Source organism: Oncorhynchus keta, chromosome 10 (genome assembly GCF_023373465.1).
Source record: "Oncorhynchus keta strain PuntledgeMale-10-30-2019 chromosome 10, Oket_V2, whole genome shotgun sequence".
Classification (NCBI taxonomy): Eukaryota; Metazoa; Chordata; class Actinopteri; order Salmoniformes; family Salmonidae; genus Oncorhynchus; species Oncorhynchus keta.
This window is the reverse complement of record NC_068430.1, coordinates 18,570,453-18,591,585: the sequence shown is the minus strand read 5'-3', so window position 1 is coordinate 18,591,585 and position 21,133 is coordinate 18,570,453. Positions and strand designations below refer to the sequence as shown.

The window sequence follows — 21,133 nt, the reverse complement described above, 5'->3', positions numbered from 1 at the left end:
TTAATGCGAGTGTAGCAAAATGCTTGTGCTTGTTCCGACAATGCAGTAATAACCAACAAGTAATCTAACTAACAATTCCAAAACTACTACTTATACACAGTGTAAGGGGATAAAGAATATGTACATAAAGATATATGAATGAGTGATGGTACAGAGCAGCATAGGCAAGATACAGTAGATGGTATCGAGTACAGTATATACATATGAGATGAGTATGTAAACAAAGTGGCATAGTTAAAGTGGCTAGTGATACATGTATTACATAAGGATGCAGTAGATGATATAGAGTACAGTATATACGTATACATATGAGATGAATAATGTAGGGTATGTAAACATTATATTAGGTAGCATTGTTTAAAGTGGCTAGTGATATATTTTACATAATTTCCCATCAATTCCCATTATTAAAGTGGCTGGAGTTGAAACAGTGTGTTGGCAGCAGCCACTCAATGTTAGTGGTGGCTGTTTAACAGTCTGATGGCCTTGAGATAGAAGCTGTTTTTCAGTCTCTCGGTCCCAGCTTTGATGCACCTGTACTGACCTCGCCTTCTGGATGATAGCGGGGTGAACAGGCAGTGGCTCGGGTGGTTGTTGTCCTTGATGATCTTTATGACCTTCCTGTAAAACCGGGTGGTGTAGGTGTCCTGGAGCGCAGGTAGTTTGCCCCCGGTGATGCGTTGTGCAGACCTCACTACCCTCTGGAGAGCCTTACGGTTGTGGGCGGAGCAGTTGCCGTACCAAGCGGTGATACAGCCCGCCAGGATGCTCTCGATTGTGCATCTGTAGAAGTTTGTGAGTGCTTTTGGTGACAAGCCAAATTTCTTCAGTCTCCTGAGGTTGAAGAGGCGCTGCTGCGCCTTCTTCACGATGCTGTGTGTGTGAGTGGACCAATTCAGTTTGTCTGTGATGTGTATGCCGAGGAACTTAAAACTTACTACCCTCTCCACTACTGTTCCATCGATGTGGATAGGGGGGTGTTCCCTCTGCTGTTTCCTGAAGTCCACAATCATCTCCTTAGTTTTGTTGACGTTGAGTGTGAGGTTATTTTCCTGACACCACACTCCGAGGGCCCTCACCTCCTCCCTGTAGGCCAACTCGTCGTTGTTGGTAATCAAGCCTACCACTGTTGTGTCGTCCGCAAACTTGATGATTGAGTTGGAGGCGTGCGTGGCCACGCAGTCGTGGGTGAACAGGGAGTACAGGAGAGGGCTCAGAACGCACCCTTGTGGGGCCCCAGTGTTGAGGATCAGCGGGGTGGAGATGTTGTTGCCTACCCCCGCCCCCTGGGGGCGGCCCGTCAGGAAGTCCGGTACCCAGTTGCACAGGGCGGGGTCGAGACCCAGGGTCTCGAGCTTGATGACGAGCTTGGAGGGTACTATGGTGTTGAATGCCGAGCTGTAGTCGATGAACAGCATTCTCACATAGGTATTCCTCTTGTCCAGATGGGTTAGGGCAGTGTACAGTGTGGTTGAGATTGCATCGTCTGTGGACCTATTTGGGCGGTAAGCAAATTGGAGTGGGTCTAGGGTGTCAGGTAGGGTGGAGGTGATATGGTCCTTGACTAGTCTCTCAAAGCACTTCATGATGACGGAAGTGAGTGCTACGGGGCGGTAGTCGTTTAGCTCAGTTACCTTAGCTTTCTTGGGAACAGGAACAATGGTGGCCCTCTTGAAGCATGTGTCTCTACTGATGCACTTCCTGTTTTGACAGGCCAATGTTCTAGTATTGGGAACAGGCTGGGGATGTGTTGTAATCATGTAAGAAAACACAGTGATTTGGAGCAGACACATTACATTATTAGCATTGTTGAAATGGTCTTTTAATGATGATGTTACGATACTCTCTGTTTGCTGAATGTGCTGCTAGTGTTTCCAGAAATGGGCAGTGGAGAGTCAAATGATCTTCACCCGGGCTCCCACAGTCAGAGAAGCCAGAGAGGCTGAAAGGCTGTCACTTCCGCTCTCTCTTAAAACACACTAGATTAATGGGCTGCCTGTGTGACCTAGCCTTGGTCTTTGTATTACTCAACTACTGTGTTTAGTCCTGGACCGGATGCAGCTGACCTCCATTTTCTAATGGAGAGAGACCTTTTAGCGGCACTCAAGACTGAAATCACTTGTGCGCATCCACTAAGAAAAGGGATGCTGCATTGTGTATCCCCTGGTTCATTTTGTCCTAAGACCCCAGGCTTTGAGAACACAGGGCATGTGCACTCTGTCTACTCATGTACATGAACAGAATGTAGGGAGGAGGATCATTTTTGTAGCCTGGAGCAAACTTGGGAGCACTGCACTTTAACACAATTTGAGTGGCGTACTTTCAGGGGGTGTTTTTCTTTGTTTTCAGCAGTGCGGACCGGCAGTCTATTGGAGGAGACCCTAGTTCTATGAATCAGTGGACATTGACTGTTGGATAACCCCTCCATGGGTTATCCAACAGCTCCACACGTATCGCATCCTCCTTGCATCTGTGGATATATTAAACTTTGAACATGGCTATTAGTAACCTCTTTGTTTAAAGTTTGTTCATCGTTCACGCCAGGATGCTCTTGCCTGTTTTTGTAGCACGGTAATTAAAAATGCATATTGTTGTCACAGTAAACTTTACATGTATGATTAATATTAATTTAAAGCATTGACACTGATAATGCATGATGAAGATACAAACACAACTCCCCCCTCCTCAGAATTAACACGGCAGTATTAACATTGATAGAGCTCATAACTCAGAATCTCAGTATCTGATTAACTGATATGTCCTTATAATACACCTTAGCAACTCTATTGTAATGATAGATGGGTTGTTTTGTCTGTTGATGCAGGCCTACACTGCACATGTTGTTCACCCGTGTCTTAATTATTCCCTATGTTTAGATGAATATATATTGTTTTTATAGCACGCTGACTCCACAGGGGGATCCCAGGGGGCTCTACAACTGGGTTCAGTGTAGAATGTGCAGAGGCCTGCCGTCTTGCAGTGTGTAGATATTACTCTGAACAAAGCCAAGAGGTTGGTTGGCTTTTAATTGTTGGCTCAGAACACTGACAATAATACACACATAAAGGATGGCATGTGTAAGCAATACACAAATAAAGCAATGTGTGTGTAAGCATATCCAATCATTTGTCATTAAGCACTATTTATATTCTATAATCTGGATGCCCATTGAAGGGAATAATTACACCATTGCACTAGCACTTTGATGATGAATCAACATATTATATATATTTTTTTCATTGTGATTTTTGTGTTTTGGGAAGAATTTAGAGATGCCCAATTATGCCATGTGATTGGATGTGCTAGTACAGTGCCTTCAGAAAGTATTCATACCCCTTGATTTCTTTCACATTTTGTTGTTACAGCCTGAATTTAAAATGGATTAAATTTAGATTTAAATTTAAAAAAAAATTTGTCACTGACCTTACCCCATAATGTCAAAGTGGAATAATGTTTGATTTTAATTGTTGCTAATTAATTACATATTAAAAGCTAAAATGTCTTGAGCCGATAAGTATTCAACCCTTTTGTTATGGCAAGACTAAATAAGTTCAGGAGTAACAATTCATTTAATAAATGGCATGGACTCACTCTGTCTACAATAATTGTGTTTAACATACTTTTTTAATGACTACGTCATTTCTGTACCCTACACATACAATTATCTGTTGAGCAATGAATTTCAGACACAGATTCAACCACAAAGACCAGGGAGGTTTTCCAATGCCTTGCAAAGAAGGGCACCCATTGGTAAAATTAAAATAAAAAGCAGACATTGAATATTCCAGTCAGCATGGTGAAGTTATTAATTACACTTTGGATGGTGTATAATACACCCAGTCAATACAAAGATACAGCCATCCTTCCAAACTCAGTTGCCGGAGAGGAAGGAAACCGCTCAGGGATTTCACCATGAGGCCAATGGTGACTTTAAACAGTTACAGAGTTCAATTCCTGTGGCAAGAGAGAACCAAGGATGGATCAACAATGTTGTAGTTACTCCACAATACTAACCCAATTGACAGAGTGAAAAGAAGGAAGCCTGTACAGAATAAACATATTCCAAATATTCCTGTTTGCAACAAGGCACTAAAATAATACTGAATAAAATGTGGCAAAGCAATTCACTTTTTGTCCCAAATACAATGTGTTATGTTTGGGGCAAATTAGCACATTACTGAGTACAACTCTCCATTATTTCAAGCATACTGGTGGCTGCATCATGGTTATACTTGTAATCGTTAAGGACTGGAGCTAAGTACAGGCAAAATCCTACAGAAAACCCTGGTTCAGTCGGCTTTCCACCAGACACTGTAGTTACTTACCAAGAAGACAGTGAATATTCCTGAGTGTCCGAGTTACAGTTTTGACTTAAATCTGCTTGAAAATGTATGGCAAGGCCTGAAATTGGTTGTCTAGCAATTGTCAACAAACAATTTGACAGAGCTTGAAGAATTTTGAAAAGAATAATGGGCAAATGTTTCACAATCCAGGTGTGGAAACCTCATTAGAGACTTACCCAGAAAGAATCACAGCTGTAATCACTGTCAAAGGTGCTTCTACAAAGGGTGTGAATTCTTATGTAAATGAGATACAGTGGGGCAAAAAAAAGTACTCCAATTGTGCAAGTTCTCCCACTTAAAAAGATGAGAGAGGCCTGTAATTTTCATCATTGAAGGTACACTTCAACTATGAGACAAAATTATTTTTAAAAAATCCAGAAAATCACATTTTGTAGGATTTTTAATGAATTTATTTGCAAATTATGGTGGAAAATAAGTATTTGGTCACCTACAAACAAGCAAGATTTTGCCATGTAATTTTCATCATAGGTACACTTCAACAATGACAGACAAAACGAAAAAAATAAATCCAGAAAATCACATTGTAGGATTTTTAATTAATTAATTTGCAAATTATGGTGGAAAATAAGTATTTGGTCAATAACAAAAGTTTATCTCAATACTTTGTTATATACCCTTTGTTGGCAATGACAGAGGTTAAACATTTTCTGTAAGTCTCCACAAGGTTTTCACACACTGTTGCTGGTATTTTGGCCCATTCCTCCATGCAGATCTCCTCTAGAGCAGTGATGTTTTGGGGCTGTTGCTGGGCAACACGGACTTTCAACTCCCTCCAAAGATGTTCTATGGGGTTGAGATCTGGAGACTGGCTAGCCCACTCCAGGACCTTGAAATGCTTCTTACCCGGGCGGTGTGTTTGGGATCATTGTCATGCTGAAAGACCCAGCCACGTTTCATCTTCAATGACCTTGCTGATGGAAGGAGGTTTTCACTCAAAATCTCACGATACATGGCCCCATTCATTCTTTCCTTTACACGGATCAGTCTTCCTGGTCCCTTTGCAGAGAAACAGACCCAAAGCATGATGTTTCCACCCCCATGCTTCACAGTAGGTATGGTGTTCTTTGGATGCAACTCAGCATTCTTTGTCCTCCAAACACGGCGAGTTGAGTTTTTACCAAAAAGTTCTATTTTGATTTCATCTGAACATATGACATTCTCCCAATCTTCTTCTGGATCATCCAAATGCTCTCGGGCCTGGACATGTACTGGCTGAAGCAGGGGGACACGTCTGGCACTGCAGGATTTGGGTCCCTGGCGGCGTAGTGTGTTACTGATGGTAGGCTTTGTTACTTTGGTCCCAGCGCTCTGCATGTCATTCACTAGGTCTCCCCGTGTGGTTCTGGGATTTTGGCTCACCGTTCTTGTGTTCATTTTGACCCCACGGGGCGAGATCTTGCATGGAGCCCCAGATCGAGGGAAATTATTTGTGGTCTTGTATGTCTTCCATTTCCTAATAATTGCTCCCACAGTTGATTTCTTCAAACCAAGCTGCTTACCTATTGCAGATTCAGTCTTCCCAGCCTGGTGCAGGTCTACAATTTTGTTTCTGGTGTCCTTTGACAGCTCTTTGGTCTTGGCCATAGTGGAGTTTGGAGTGTGACTGTTTGAGGTTGTGGACAGGTGTCTTTTATACTGATAACAAGTTCAAACAGGTGCCATTAATACAGGTAACGAGTGGTGGACAGAGGAGCCTCTTAAAGAAGAAGTTACAGGTCTGTGAGAGCTTACTTATTTTCCACCATAATTTGCAAATAAATTCATAAAAAATCCTACAAAATCCTACGAAAAAATCCTCCTTCAGTCATACAGTATGTTATTTTCCCTGAGTGTGACAATAATTAATTGTATGCTGTGCTCTGTATTGGAGGCTTACGACACAGCTGTGTTGTCTCAAAGTATGACAGATTTTATTATGCCTTCTTACATAATTTTTACATTTTCACAGATTATTTACGATATACTTGTTGGTCTCTGTTTTTGCAGATCTCTTCATTTCATTGTGACTTCTCCAAAGTATTGTGCAAGCCCAGCAGTCTAGATACACACAGCACCATAATTTGTCAGCATCTCTCAAGCCCCTCGGGGGACTCCTCAAAGTGGAAACTCCTCTCTTCTCAAATGTATCATCTCTTAGAATATGCCCACACGCTACAGAATGCTTTATCTATAGGTAACTGTCTAAATAAAGGAAACACTTGAGTAAATTAGGGATCGAAAGTATATTGAAAGGTGCTTCCACACAGTTGTTGTTGCTGAGTTAATTAAACAATTAACATCCCATCATGCTTAGGGTCATGTATAAAAATACTAAGTCGCACATTATATTAGCATGTGTGTTTGGTGTTACTATCCTTGTGGGGACCAGAAGTCTATCCCTTGTGGGGACCTAAAGTCCTCATGAGGATAGTAAAATATGGACAAGTCTGACAAGTAGCAACATTTTGCCAGTCCCCACAAGGAAAAAGGCAATTTTATGCTCACAAATCAGGGTTAGGGTTAGAGTTAGGGTTTTGGTTAAGGGTTAGGTTTAGGGTTAAGGAGTTAGGGAAAATAGGATTTTTAATGGAAATCCATTATCTATCAAATTTTATTGGTCACATACACGTGTCTAGAAGATGTTATTGTGGGTGTAGGGAAAAATGCTTGTGCTTCTAGCTCTGACAGTGCAGTAATATCTAACAAGTAATATCGAACAATTTCACACCATACTGTATACCCAATACAAACAAATCTAAGGAAAGGAATGGAATTAAGAAAATATAAATTTATGAACGAGCAATGTCAGAGAGGCGTAGACTAAGATAGAGTAGAATATAATAGAATACATTATATACATATGAGAGGAGTATTGCAAAATATGTAAAAAATTATTAAATTGACAAGTTTTCCATTTATTAAAGTGGCCAGTGATTTCAAGTTTATGTATATAGGCAGCAGCCTTTAATGTGCTATTTAACCTGTTGAGTGTAGGGGGCAGTATTTTGATGTTTGGATGAAAAACGTACCGAATTAAACTGCCTATTTCTCAGGCCCAGGATCTAGAACATGCATATAATTGTCAGATTAGGATAGAAAACACTAAAGTTTCCAAAACTGTCAAAATATTGTCTGTGAGTATAACAGAACTCATATTGCAGGCGAAAACCTGAGGAAAATCCAAACGGAAGTGCTGTTTTTCCTGAAAGCTCTCTCTTCCATTGCCTGCCTTCGCTCCATTTAAAGGAATATCAACCAGATTCAATTTCCTCTGGCTTCCCCATGGTGTGAACAGTCTTTAGCCATAGTTTCAGGCTTTTATTTTGAAAAATGAGCGAGAAAGGTCACATCGCGTCATTGGATGGCTGGGTGCCAGCAGCGTTTTACATGCGCTACAGCTTGGAGCAGACATTTTCTCTCTCTCTCCTATTGAAGAAGCTACAGTCCCGGTTGAAATATTATCCTTTATATATTTTAAAAACAACCTGAGGATTGATTATAAAAACGTTTGGATACTATTTGGAATCTTTGTCTGCCGGGTCGTGACCACTCGAGCCTGTGGATTTCTGAACATAAACACTCCAACCAAATGGAGGTATTTTGGATATAGAAATAAACTTTATGGAACAAAATGAACATTTATTGTGTAACTGGGAGTCTCGTGAGTGCAAACATACGAAGATCATCGAAGGTAAGCGATTAATTTTATTGCTTTTCTGACTTTCGTAACCAATCTACTTGGCTGCTAGCTGTTTGTAACGTTTTGTCTGCTGAGAGAGATGTCCTTACATAACAGACTGATGGCCTTGAGATAGAAGCTGTTTTTCAGTCTCTTGGTTCCAGCTTTGATGGATCTGTACTGACCTCGCCTTCTGGATGGTAGCGGGGTGAACAAGCAGTGGCTAGTGTGGTTGTCCTTGATGATTGTTTTGGCCTTCCTGTGACATCAGGTGCTGTAGGTGTCCTGGAGGGCAGGTAGTTTGGCCCCGGAGATGCATTGGGCAGACCACACCACCCTCTGAAAAGCCCTGCAGTTGCGGGCAGTGCATCTGTAAAATTGTGCATCTGTAAAAGTTTGTGAGGGTTTTAGGTGCCAAGTCAAATTTCTACAGCCTCCTTAGGTTGAAGAGGTGCTGTTGTGCCTTCTTCAACACACTGTCGAGGAACTTGAAGCTCTCCACCTTCTCCACTGAGGTCGTGTCGATGTGGATAGGGGGTGTTCCCTCTGCTGTTTCCTGAAGTCCACAATCATCTCCTTTGTTTTGTTTACATTGAGTAAGAGGTTTATTTTCCTGGCACCACACTCCCAGAGCCCTCACCTGCTCCCTGTAGGCTGTCTTGTCATTGTTGTTAATCAAGCCTACTAATGTTGTGTCGTCTGCAAACTTGATGATTGAGTTGGAGGCGTGATTTGACAATGGAAATCCACACCCATGCAGTCATGGGTGAACAGGGAGTACAGGAGGGGGCTGAGCACGCACCCTTGTGGGGGCACAGTGCTGAGGATCAGCGAACTGGGGGTTGAATATGTCTGTAAACACACCAGTCAGCTGGTCTGCACATGCTCTGAGGACGCGGTTAGATATGCCGTCTGTGCCGGCAGCCTTTCGAGGGTTAAAATTATTAAATGTCTTGCTCACATTGGCCACAGAGAAGGAGATCCCACAGTCCTTGGTAGAGGGCCGCGTCGGTGGCACTGTGTTATCCTCAAAGCGGGCAAATAAGATGTTTAGCTTGTTCCGGAAACAAGATGTCAGTGTCCGCGACGTTGCTGGTTTTCCTTTTGTAGTCCATGATTGTCTGTAGACCCTGTCACATACGTCTGGTGTCTGAGCCGTTGAATTGCGACTCTATACCGACGTTTTGCTTGTTTGATTGCCTTGCACTGTTTGTATTCTTCCATACACAAAGTCACCTTGCCATGGTTAAATGCGGTGGTTTGCGCTCTCAGTTTTGCGCAAATGCGGCCATCTATCCATGGTTTCTGGTTGGGGTAGGTTCAACAACACAAGTACAACATCTCCTATACATTTCCTGATAAACTCAGTCACCAAATCAGTATGTTCATCAATGTTATTATCCGAGGCTACCCGAAACATATCCCAGTCCCCGTGATCAAAACAATCTTGAAGTGTAGATTCCTATTGGTCTGACCAGCGTTGAATAGTCCTTAGCACGGGTACTGCCTTTTTGAGTTTCTGCCTATAGGAAGGGAATAGCAAAATGGAGTCGTGGTCAGATTTGCCAAAAGGAGGACGGGGAGGGTTGTAGGCACCCCGAAAGTTGGAGTAGCAGTGGTCGAGTGTTTTAGCAGCGCGAGTACTACAGTCCATGTGTTGATAAAATTCGGTAGCCTTTCTCCCAAATTTGCTTAGTTAAAATCCCCAGCTATTGTAAATGTGGCCTCAGCATATGTGGTTTCCATTTAGCATAAAGTCCAGTGAAGTTCTTAGTGATATCAGTTTGAGGGGGGATATACATGGCTGTGACTATAACCGAAGGGAATTCTCTTGGTAGATGATACGGTCGACATTTGATTGTGAGGTGTTCTAGGTCAGATGAACAAAACGAGTCATTAAGCATGAAACATACACCCCTACCCTTCTTCTTCCCGGAGAGCAGGGTTGGCTAGGTTACTTTCTGAATGTAATCCATTACAGTTACAAGTTACCTGCCTGACATTGTAATCAGTAATGTACCTTTTGGATTACCCAAACTCAGTAACGTAATCTGATTACATTCCGTTACTTTTAGATTACCTTCCCTTTAAGAGGCATTAGAAGAAGATGAAAATGTATGTTACCAATTGAACGGCAACTGTTGCAGGATAAAATCAATGTTAAAGTTTACATAGCTGGCCATATATTGATTTTAAATGTTACTTTATGGGTTGGTTATGTAGGCTTATTCTAATCCATCGCTTTCTACTACATATAATAATACGATTAAATTATGTATTATTAAGTATAATATGTATAAATTAAGTCTATCAGAATTCCAGTCATTCCAAAAAATGTTATACCCCTTGATCTTCAAGAATAGGACTTGGAAATATGGAAGTATAGATTAGCCAATTTGTTTTACCTGAGAATGACCCCAGAACTAAGGACTTATTGGCCAGCCCTATTCTGTTGTTTATGATTTTGTTGTCACGGAGGACTGATTGGGCTCATTGATTCGAGTTTAAAAATAAATGCTGCGCTCATGGAATGGCATGCTTTACCAAGAGTGTGCAAAGCTGTCTACAATAAAATATATTTAGATTTATTTAACACTTTTTTGCTTACTACATTATTCCTTATGTGTTATTTCATAGTTTTGATGTCTTCACAATTATTCTACAAAATAAAGAAAAGCCCTTGAGTAGGTGTTCCCAAACTTTTGATTGGTACTGTATATGGGGCGGCAGCGTAGCCTAGTGGTTAGAGCGTTGGACTAGTAACTGGAAGGTTGCGAGTTCAAACCCCCGAGCTGTCGTTCTGCCCCTGAACAGGCAGTTAACCCACTGTTCCCAGGCCGTCATTGAAAATAAGAATATGTTCTTAACTGACTTGCCTGGTTAAATAAAGGTAAAATTTAAAAATGTAAAAAAATATATATAATTTATAAATCCAAAAATGGATGTAGCACCTACAGATTGCCCCTTTAAATCCATCAAAAGTGTGCAAGTTGGAGCATTAGTCAATGGATTATTTTTATCAGCATGAATTAGATTGAGCAATAAAAGCCCCACTTTAATTCAATATGCTTGGATCCGCACTATGCAGCTGTTGGAACAGTGCATTTTTCATTGATGATTGATAGGCAGTTTAGACATCTAGAATTCAAACATTATTGGGTTCAAATACACATTTAGATTTGTGAACAGCCATCCACAACAACCACAATCTGTAAGGCGCAAATAGCTAGATGAGAAAGCAGCATTATTGGGTTCAAATACACATTTAGATTTGTGAACAGCCATCCACAACAACCACAATCTGTAAGGCGCAAATAGCTAGATTCACATGAATGCGCTATGTAAATATCAATAATAAGTGATATCCGTATTGCCGTAGACTACATCACTGCTGTCATCCTTAACTCCAAGCATTTATTCAAGTAGGATAATCTTTGGATTCCAGCAGCAGTCGCACCATTGGAAGACATAGCTTGGACAGTAACCTACAAAAGCCTATTCCTGCTCTTTTCCCGCGATCTATCAAATATACATTTGGTGTGTCATCATAGTGGTCTCTGACTTGTGGTTAGACTTGCTCAGGTGGAACAAACTTAAACTTTCGCCTTTTTCCGATGCTGATTTGAATGTCATTGAGAAAACAGAAAAGTGTCCAAAACAAATTGCAAACATGCTTTCTGAATTATAGATGAATCCTTAAAGTAATCATCTAGTTTTTCGAAAGTATCGGTAATCTGATTACAATATTTTTGCTGGTAACGTAACGGATTATAGTTACCATCTCCCGTCCGGAGAGATATTTATCCCTGCCTGCACGATGATCTGAGAACCCAACTGGCAGGACGGACTCAGACAGTATTTCCTGAGAGAGCCATGTTTCCATGAAACAGAGTATGTTACAATTCCTGATGTCTCTCTAGAAGGAAATCCTCACCCTGAGCTCGTCAACTTTATTACCCAGAGATTGAACATAAGCGAGTAATATACTTGGAAGCGGTGGATGGTGTGTGCGCCTCCGAAGTCGGACTAGAAGACTACTCCGAGTACCTCTCCTCCGCCGGCTGTGTTTTTGGTCGGCCTCTGGATTCAGTTCAATTGCTCTGCAGGGTGAGAAATAAAGGATCCGATTCTGGAAAGTTGTATTCCTGGTGGTAATGCTGGTAATGCTGGTAGTGCTGGTGAGTAACATAACTGAATATATTTCAGTCATGTTTCCTAGCCTTGTTCAACACTGCATTATCATTATATTTTCTTGCCATTATTTATTATCCCATACTGTAGTCACCATTAAACTTATGAGTAGTAAACACTTGTGTGAGCAGGTGCAAGCACAACCCATGAGCACTGGAGAGGAAACGAGCCAAAACAATATGCCTTGTCCTGCCTTGGAGAGCAGAATGTTCCATGTCTCTGTTGTCCTTTCCCCTCCTCTCCGCTTGCTGTGCCATCACCTTCTGTGTTCTAATACCCTCAGGACTCTGCCAAAATACACTTCTGAAGAGGCTGATTGGCCTGCTCTGATTCATGCTGTAGCCTATACCTGCTCCTAACAGTGAGTGAGCTGCATCATGCATTGAAGCCTGCTGTGATAAATGACCAGGCAGATAGAAAGGGTAAAGGAGGAATCCTTCAAGACTGTTTTGTTTAATTACCAAGCAGCTAACAAGTGAATGGGTTTGATTAGGCTCAGCGGGAAAAGGTACGTGCCTGTCAATTAGAAGGCCTGGAAAACTCAGGCCGCCCTCCACTGATTAGAATGTCAGAACATTCAGAAATAATCATTTGTCCCTGAAAGCTTCAAACGAGAGCTCGGCAACAGAAAAAAACAACATGACCCTGAAAGCAGTGTTCTTGATAAGTACCCCAGCTGAGATCAAACTGTCACGAATCACAATGCGTTTTACACTGGCTCTGTCTATCATTTGTTCTTTGCAGTAGATCGAAACCTAGAAGTATGGTTTAGCTGTAGGGTACTGCTTGTGTAATCAAATGTATTTATGAAGCCCTTTTTACATCAGCAGATACAATACAGAAACCCAGCCTAAAACCCCAAACAGCAAGGAAAGCAGACAGCAAGCAATGCAGATGGGATCACCACTGATTTTCTATACCTTTTAAATTACATGATGATGGTGATGATGATGACGCTAACGACGACGACAACGACGATGATGATGATGGTGGTGATAATGATGATTATGCTGGTGGTGCTTATGAAACGTTCAAACAGTGAGCTTGGATTAACACAAAGCACTACAAAAGATGCAGAATGGGAAAGGTTTTTCAAGAATGTACAGTATTTCAGTTGCCTCAGTCACGCATACAAATGATTTTTTAAATTTTAAATGTACTCCTCTGTGAATCATTTTGGCCTAAGGAACCAAAGTCTCTGGGCACATAAAGTTACTGAATCACCAGACAAATAGCCAAACAAAGTGTTTATTTCAAAGGTTACTCTTCAAAATGTGTGTTTTGTTCTTTTTGAAAGACTCAAACCACAAAAGATGTGACATTAAAAAGATGCTGACATTTACAGTAAGAAAATGACTGGAGAGACCCACCTGACAGTTACCAGCCAACATGATGCTCGTTATCCTGTGAATCATAGCAGATCTGAGATCCTGCCTTGTCCTGTGATCCTACAAATGTACTGTATACTATATGTTGTATTGTTAATTTTGTGGAGGCGAATGTAATGCACACCTGTTTAGTCGAGGTGCTGGCGAGCGGAGTAGAACATTTGAAAAATAAAAGTAGAGCAACCCACTCTAGGAGCTCAGATGCAATAATTGAATAACCGAATAAGAAATGTTTCGACAGACAAGCTGTCTTCATCAGGGTATGATTGTTGTATTGTTATTTTTACCATCATGGTGAGAGTTATTTTAACATTTACTTACAATACAATTAACCCAGTATTTTGTGACGATCTGAGCTCAAGCCCATCGTCCCTTAGAAAGTAGGCCTATCCCTTACGCATTCCCCAAATGAATTTGTTTTCTCGCACTTTTGCATCAATAAAACCATTATTTTTGGTCATGTTACTCTGCTGTCCAACTGTGTGCTAGAAAAACCAAACCCGAACTTGGTCGGTCATTCTTAACAACTTAGAATGTTTAAAGTTTGTTTTCTCTGTGAAATAAAACCTTCAGCCAATCTCAAGGCCTTGTATTATCTACAAAATGTCCTCTGATTTTGTCAAAATGCAATATTTTTTTTTTATCAAAGAAACCCTGCCACACAAACAATATTCATTTTGAAATGTGTCCAGATAATTAGAGCACCTCCTAACTCATCACACTCAGACCATCATTAATTTTCACCCTAGCATGTAGCTCTGTGATGATTCTGCAACCCCTTTGGAGGGTGAAGAATCAAACAACCCTACACACCTGCTACTCCACCAAATCAATTCCAACCAGACAAAACTGGTATTCTCCCTATTCTCCCGTGTTATTATTCTAATAAGGAGAGTCAGCGTGACCCTGAAACCCTGGTGTAATTTTAGTTGTATTTGATCTCACACAATTCTTCTCCTTTCTCCACAGATCTGACATTCTCCTGGATTTTTAATGAGTATCCCTCGTTTGTGAAGCAGGACACACGACGCTTTATCTCCCAGGAGACGGGCAATCTATACATCGCTAAAGTGGAGCCTTCTGATGTGGGCAACTACACCTGTGTGGTGACCAATACTGTCACCAAAACCAGAGTCCAGGGCCCGCCCACGCCTTTGGTGCTCCGCAGTGATGGTGAGATCCAGTTCTACGACAACCACTTACACCCTATCAAAACAGTATATTGCTATTTCATATGTTCATTTTCTGGCTGTTGTGCTGTGTAATGTGTGCAATACTATCACATTAGAATAGTGTAATTTGTTCACAATCAGTAGGTGAAATGTCAGTAATATTAACTACACTACTATACCATTAATACATCATAAAATACAGTATATGAATAATTGTATCTCTGCATAGTGTTAAACATTAGTTAGAGAAAGCCAACAATTAGATCACTCAGACAAAATACATTTTCATTGGAGAGCCTTTGACAAAGCTTTCTTGCATGGCCATGAGTAGATATTTTACTCCAACTGTTTAGGCCTCAATCTGAAACCAGAAGAGTCCTTTTAACAAATATCAGATATATTTTTCTAATCGTTATATCTAGCTGATATGTCAGGCGCAAGTACATGTACCGGACATGAGTTGGTCATGGTCACAGGATGATGTAACCCGCCTGCAAACATCAAAAACCAGCATCGGCCCTCGGCCCATGAGGGAATTTCATCTTGGTCTAATGGGCTAATATGTTGGTTGATCCTGTGGGAGACCCCGGTTCATAACCCACGTGTTACATTCAGTATGTTAGCATGAAAACTACCACTGCTAATTATTCATCCCTCTTAGATATGATCATGAGTAAATTAACCCTCCCTATTAAATATGGTCATGAAGACAACTATAATTGGTTGAATCAGGGGAAACATTTATGTGTAGTCAGCCGACCTATCATGAAATAATACCACATGTTTCAAGATGGCAAACATTGTTCCTCTTCTCAAGAAAGCTAAGGTAACTGAACTAAATTACTATCGCCCCGTAGCACTCACTTCTGTCATCATGAAGTGCTTTGAGAGACTAGTCAAGGATCATATCACCTCCACCCTACCTGTCACGCTAGACCCACTTCAATTTGCTTACCGATCGAATATTTCCACAGACAATGAAATCACACTGCACACTGCCCTATCCCATCTGGACAAGAGGAATGTACAAATGTACAAATGTACAAATGCTGTTCATTGACTACAGGTTAGCATTCCACACTATAGTGTATACCCAAACTCCTGGGTCTCGACTCCGCCCTGTGCAACTGGGTCCTGGACTTCTTGACGGGCTGCCCCCAGGTGGTGAAGGTAGGAAACAACATCTCCAATCTGCTGATCCTCAACACTGGGACCCCACAGGTGGGTGTTCTCAGCCCCCTCCTGTACTCCCTGTTGATCAATGACAGCATGGCCATGCACGCCTCCAACTCAATCACCAAGTTAGCAGATGACACAACAGTGGTTAGCTTGATTACCAACAATGACGAGACAGCCTACAGGGAGGAGGTGAGTGCCCTCAGAGTGTGGTGTCAGAAAAATAACCTCTCACTCAATGTCAGCAAAACAAAAGAGATGATTGGGGAATTCAGGAAACAGAAGAGGGAGCACCCCCCTATCCACATCGACACAACAGCAGTGGAGAAGGTTCCTTTTAAGTTCCTCTGTGTACATATCATCGACAAATTGAAATGGTCCAACCACACAGACAGTGTGGTGAAGAAGGCTGAAAAAATGTGGCTTGTCACCGAAAACGCTCACTAACCATTACAGGTGCACAATTGAGAGGATCCTGTCAGGCTGTATTGCCGCCTGGTACGGCAACTGCACCGCCCACAACCGCAAGGCTCTCCAGAGGGTGGTGCGGTCTGCACAAAGCATCACCGGTGGCAAACTACCTGCCCTCTAGGACACCTACAACACCCAATGTCACAAGAAAGCAAGAAAGATCATCAAGGACAATAACCACCCGAGCCACTGCCTGTTCACCCCACTTCCATCCAGAAGGCGAGGTCAGTACAGGTGCATCAAAGCTGGGACAGAGAGATTGAAAAATAGCTTATATCTCAAGGCCATCAGATTGTTAAACAGCCACCACTAGCACAGAAAGGCGGCTGCCTACCTACAGATTGAGCAAGAGGACAAGTACATTAGAGTGTCTAGTTTGACCCCTCACAAGTCCTCAACTGGCTTCTTCATTAAATATTATCTCAGACTGGCCAATAAAAATAAAAGATTAAGATGTGCAAAAGAACACAAACACTTGACAGTGATATGGCTTTTTCTTTGCAACTCTGCCTAGAAGGCCAGCATCCCAGAGTCGCCTCTTCACCGTTGATGTTGAGACTGGTGTTTTGCGTGTACTACTTAATGAAGCTGCCAGTTGAGGACTTGTGAGGCACTCTAATGTACTTGTCCCCGTGCTCAGTTGTGCACATTTACAGTAAAAAAACTGTCAATAGTTCTATCTAGAACCCTCTATGAAGGGTTTTACCAAAAACCCTTTTATCCTCTAAAGCAGGGTTTCCCAACTGGTGGCCTCTGTGCTGAATTTGGGTCAAGTGTTTTTGACCCCAAAGTGTTCTGAGCCCCAAAAAAGAGTGTAAAAACTCCCGTAAATCAGCTCCAAGTGATTTTAATTTAGAAAATCTGTTCCAAAGTATTCCCACACATACAGTGCCCCTTCACTTTTTCCACATTTCGTTTTGACAAGGTGGGATTAAAATGATTCCATTTTTTTTTTTTTTTTAAAGCAATGATTAACACAAAATAGTCAGTAATGTCATAGTGGAAGAAAAATGTAACATTAATAAATATATATATATATAAAAAATAAAGGACTAATATATCTTTGTTAGATACGTATTCAACCCCCTGAGTCAATATGTGTTAGAATCACCTTTGGGAGCAATTACAGCTTTGAATATTTCTGGGTAAGTCTCTAAGAGATTTCCACACCTGGATTGTGAAACATCTGTCCATTATTCTTTTCAAAATTCTTCAAGCTTTGTCAAATTGGTTGTTGATCATTGCTAAACACCACTTTCAAGTCTTGCCATAGATTTTAAAGCAGATTTAAGTCAAAACTGTAACTTGGCCACTCAGGAACAATCACTATCTTCTGGGTAATCAACTTCTGTGTAGATTTGGCCTTGTGTTTTAGGTTATTGTCCTGCTGAAAGGTGAATTCATCTCTCAGTAATGGAATTTATTTCACCCAACTTTTAACCTAAATCCAATGACATGGTGATTTTTGGTTGTTGATTTCACATTGAATTCAGGTTAGTTAAAAACTCAACAAATTTAAATCAAAATTAGATGTTGAATTGACATCTGTGCCCAGTGAGCTTGCCTTACAAAGAACCATCGTCTTCCAAAAAGGTTTCTTCAGATGAAAATGGTTCTTGGTATAACCCTATTAATCCACAAAGAACCCATTTGGAACCCTTTTTTCTAATAGTGTAGGGACTTGGCACTCAACTCGGACTCAAGGTTTAGTGACTTGACTACATCACTGATTAGAGCCTCATCCAGCTGTCTCATTTACTATGGCTGATAGGGCCTTGGCTACCTGGCTGTATTAGACAATGGAGATACAGATCTAAATGAGCTTTCACAGTCAGTCAGGGAACCGTGCTTCACAATATCAAGGAGATGAAATTGGCTTGTTTCTCCCATTTCAAGAGCCCATTTGGGCTGAGAAACCTCTGGAAATGTGATTTGCAGATAGAGAATACCAGCAACAATGAGAACCTGTTATTGGTTTTCCAAAAGAACCACTTCTCAGGTGTATGATTGTAATCGCTTATAGGACATATGTAGACACAACGGACATAATGACATATCATATTATCTGTGTTGTTGTTTTTTGCTTTCTTATAATTGGTTGTGAATTACTCCTCCTCAGGTATAATGGGTGAATACGAGCCGAAGATCGAAGTTCAGTTTCCAGAGATTGTCCATGTAGCCAAAGGATTGACAGTGAAACTGGAATGTTTTGCATTAGGAAAGTAAGTGGACTCTGGGCTTGGTTAAACAGGCACACAAATACATGAAAAGCATAAAAGTTATTAACAAACTGCGATATATTTTTCATGTATCACTGCATGCCTCCAACCCTCCTCTGATTGAAGCTGTGCTGGACATCTGAGATTTCTCGTAGAGTTGGGGCTGTGACTCCTGGTACATTAGCTGAATTGTGTATTACCTACATGCCAGTTTTTTTTGTCTGATCAATTGAATCCATCTCGGTTAAGTATTGTGGTGAGGTTGTAATATTACAAATGATTTGTGTTTGTAATATGAACATGCTACAAGGTTTCTCTTTCCATTCCTCTTTACTCCAGCCCTGTCCCCTCTGTAAACTGGAGTAGAGTGGACGGAATCCCCTTTTCTAGGAAAGTGGACGTGAGGAAAGCCAGCGGCGTCCTGGAAATCCCTTATTTCCAGCAGGAAGACGCTGGCACATATGAGTGTGTGGCAGAGAACTCCAGGGGGAAGAACACTGTAAAAGGAAAGCTCTCATTCTACGGTAGGTGATCCTGAACCACATAAGTATTTGAACCAGTGAAGGCTGCATGTGTCAGCTTCGCTCAGATTGAAATGCATCTAAGGGAGACCTAACTGGGTTTAAAACACAGCCATCGGTAATCAACTGTGGCCATTTTGCACGGGGGAGCATTGTTTTAACAGAGCATCCCAAATGATTAAGGCCATGATGCCCATAATATTTTGATCCAGATTAAAGCAATGATGATGTGGATGAGGAGGAGACCTTGGATGTGACCTTGTGCGTGGGACTTGTATTGGTCTCCACCAGATGGCATTGTGATTGACATCCAACTTGACTGGAGATCAAAGCTGTTAAATGTACTATACTTAGACCAGGGCCACATACGCCATCGGAATAATCCGCAGTGCAGCATCTGGATGAAGATGAGGAAGAGTAGTTGTGAAATGTATTTGTTAGTGTTATTAGTTGTATTCTTGTCTGTTTCATTCAGATAGTATTCTGGTGATATCCTCTAATTAATAAAGTAGATCTTCAACTGATTCCCTGCGGCTGAATATTTCTGTTTTGGATTTGCTGTCATTGTCACCCATGCATGTATTATTTGTATTATCATTGAACCTTTCTCTTGGTTATTGAGATAAAATCATCAAAAACATCACTGTCTATTCAGGATGTTTCAAGCTGAGAGAAAAATAAAATAGTTTAGCTAAATGATTTTTTTCCCCCTGTTAGGACCAATATTATTGTCACTATTGGCCCCAGCATTAGACCGTATTTTAACCTCTAATAACACAGCAGGCAGTCTCAAGGCTCTGTCAGTGTCAGAGTGGAGTCTAGTCAAATGAAGGGTTGCGACCTTCCGTTGTTCTCTATTAGTCATACGATTGCATTCTTCATACAAGACGTCCTTTTATTAAGTAAGTACCTGTAGGCTATCCTCACCACTGAGATTTACCTCTGCCTTCTGGGGTCGTTCTCCGCTGCATGCCTAATGGCCCATTTACAAGAATAGCTTGTCTGGCTCCCTGCATTTTTTATTACACTTGTTGTTTCATTGTTTATATTCCACAATGTGCATCAGTCACAAATAAATGCTGGAAAATACTCTAAAGAAAGATGGCCGTCTGGACTAATTATATGAAAGTATGTTCGCTTTTGTAGCAGCAACGATATACAGTATAGTTATAGGGATTGCAAAACAACGTTTTTTTTTAAACTGAGCACAGCAGGTGATAACTAACATACATACTTCTATGCAGGCCATCTATTTCCGTGCGGGTAAATATTTATGATCTCTTGATTTTCTTCCAAATTCAACTGAATATCTCTCCTTCAATTGGTTTCCCATCTCTATGCCCCTGTGATGTGTAAGTCAGGCTCTGTCAGCTGTCAGGAATAACTCTTTCTGTGCATTAAACAATTTGGCATTATTTACAACGTGCCTGCCTCCAAGCTCCCTGCAGTGTTGCTCTGGCTGTGAGCTACAGGGGATAGGTTGACCATATTAGCAGCAGGTCTGCCCTATTTCAATGTGCTTTCTCTCTCTATCTCTTGCAGTGCATGCTGGACGTTTTTTGGAGTTTGAGTGTTTAGTCTGAAGGGCTCAGTTCTAATTAATTATCTTGGGTTAATGCACTTTGTTTTAGCGGTATCCACAGGTTTTTTCAAAGTTAGGGTGGAAGAGGACATTGTTAGTTTCCTGGGGTTTGGAAGGTGTGGTGTGTGCGATGGCTTCTCAGCCTAGCGTGGAGGAGACGCTGTCGATACGGCATGGATTCAGGTGCATTCCTGAGAACGGAGTTAAAGTAGAGGAGGTTCTGCTCACAGTCAGTGAACAGGTAGGAGCTGAATTTATACATTCCGCTTCCGGAATGAACAAAGCTGTGTTTGTGTTCATGAAAAGGGAACATTTGGTTGGTAGGCTAATTGCTAGTGGTATATTTGTAAGGGGCGTGTTGGTGCCAATTTCGCCTCTTTCTACCCCTTCG

The 21,133-nt window shown here is 41.3% G+C and overlaps 1 protein-coding gene across 3 annotated transcripts in view; it reads left to right on the top strand.

The window, feature by feature from the left end:
- LOC118389632 (contactin-4-like) overlaps positions 1 to 21,133 on the top strand; it is a 229,512-nt gene that overhangs the window by 131,483 nt on the left and 76,896 nt on the right. For all 3 annotated transcript variants that reach the window (XM_052526622.1, XM_052526620.1, XM_052526621.1), the window contains exons 6-8: positions 14,571 to 14,774; positions 18,540 to 18,642; positions 18,979 to 19,163. In XM_052526622.1, the coding sequence (XP_052382582.1) occupies positions 14,571 to 14,774; positions 18,540 to 18,642; positions 18,979 to 19,163 (492 nt within the window). The remainder of the gene's footprint in view (positions 1 to 14,570; positions 14,775 to 18,539; positions 18,643 to 18,978; positions 19,164 to 21,133) is intronic.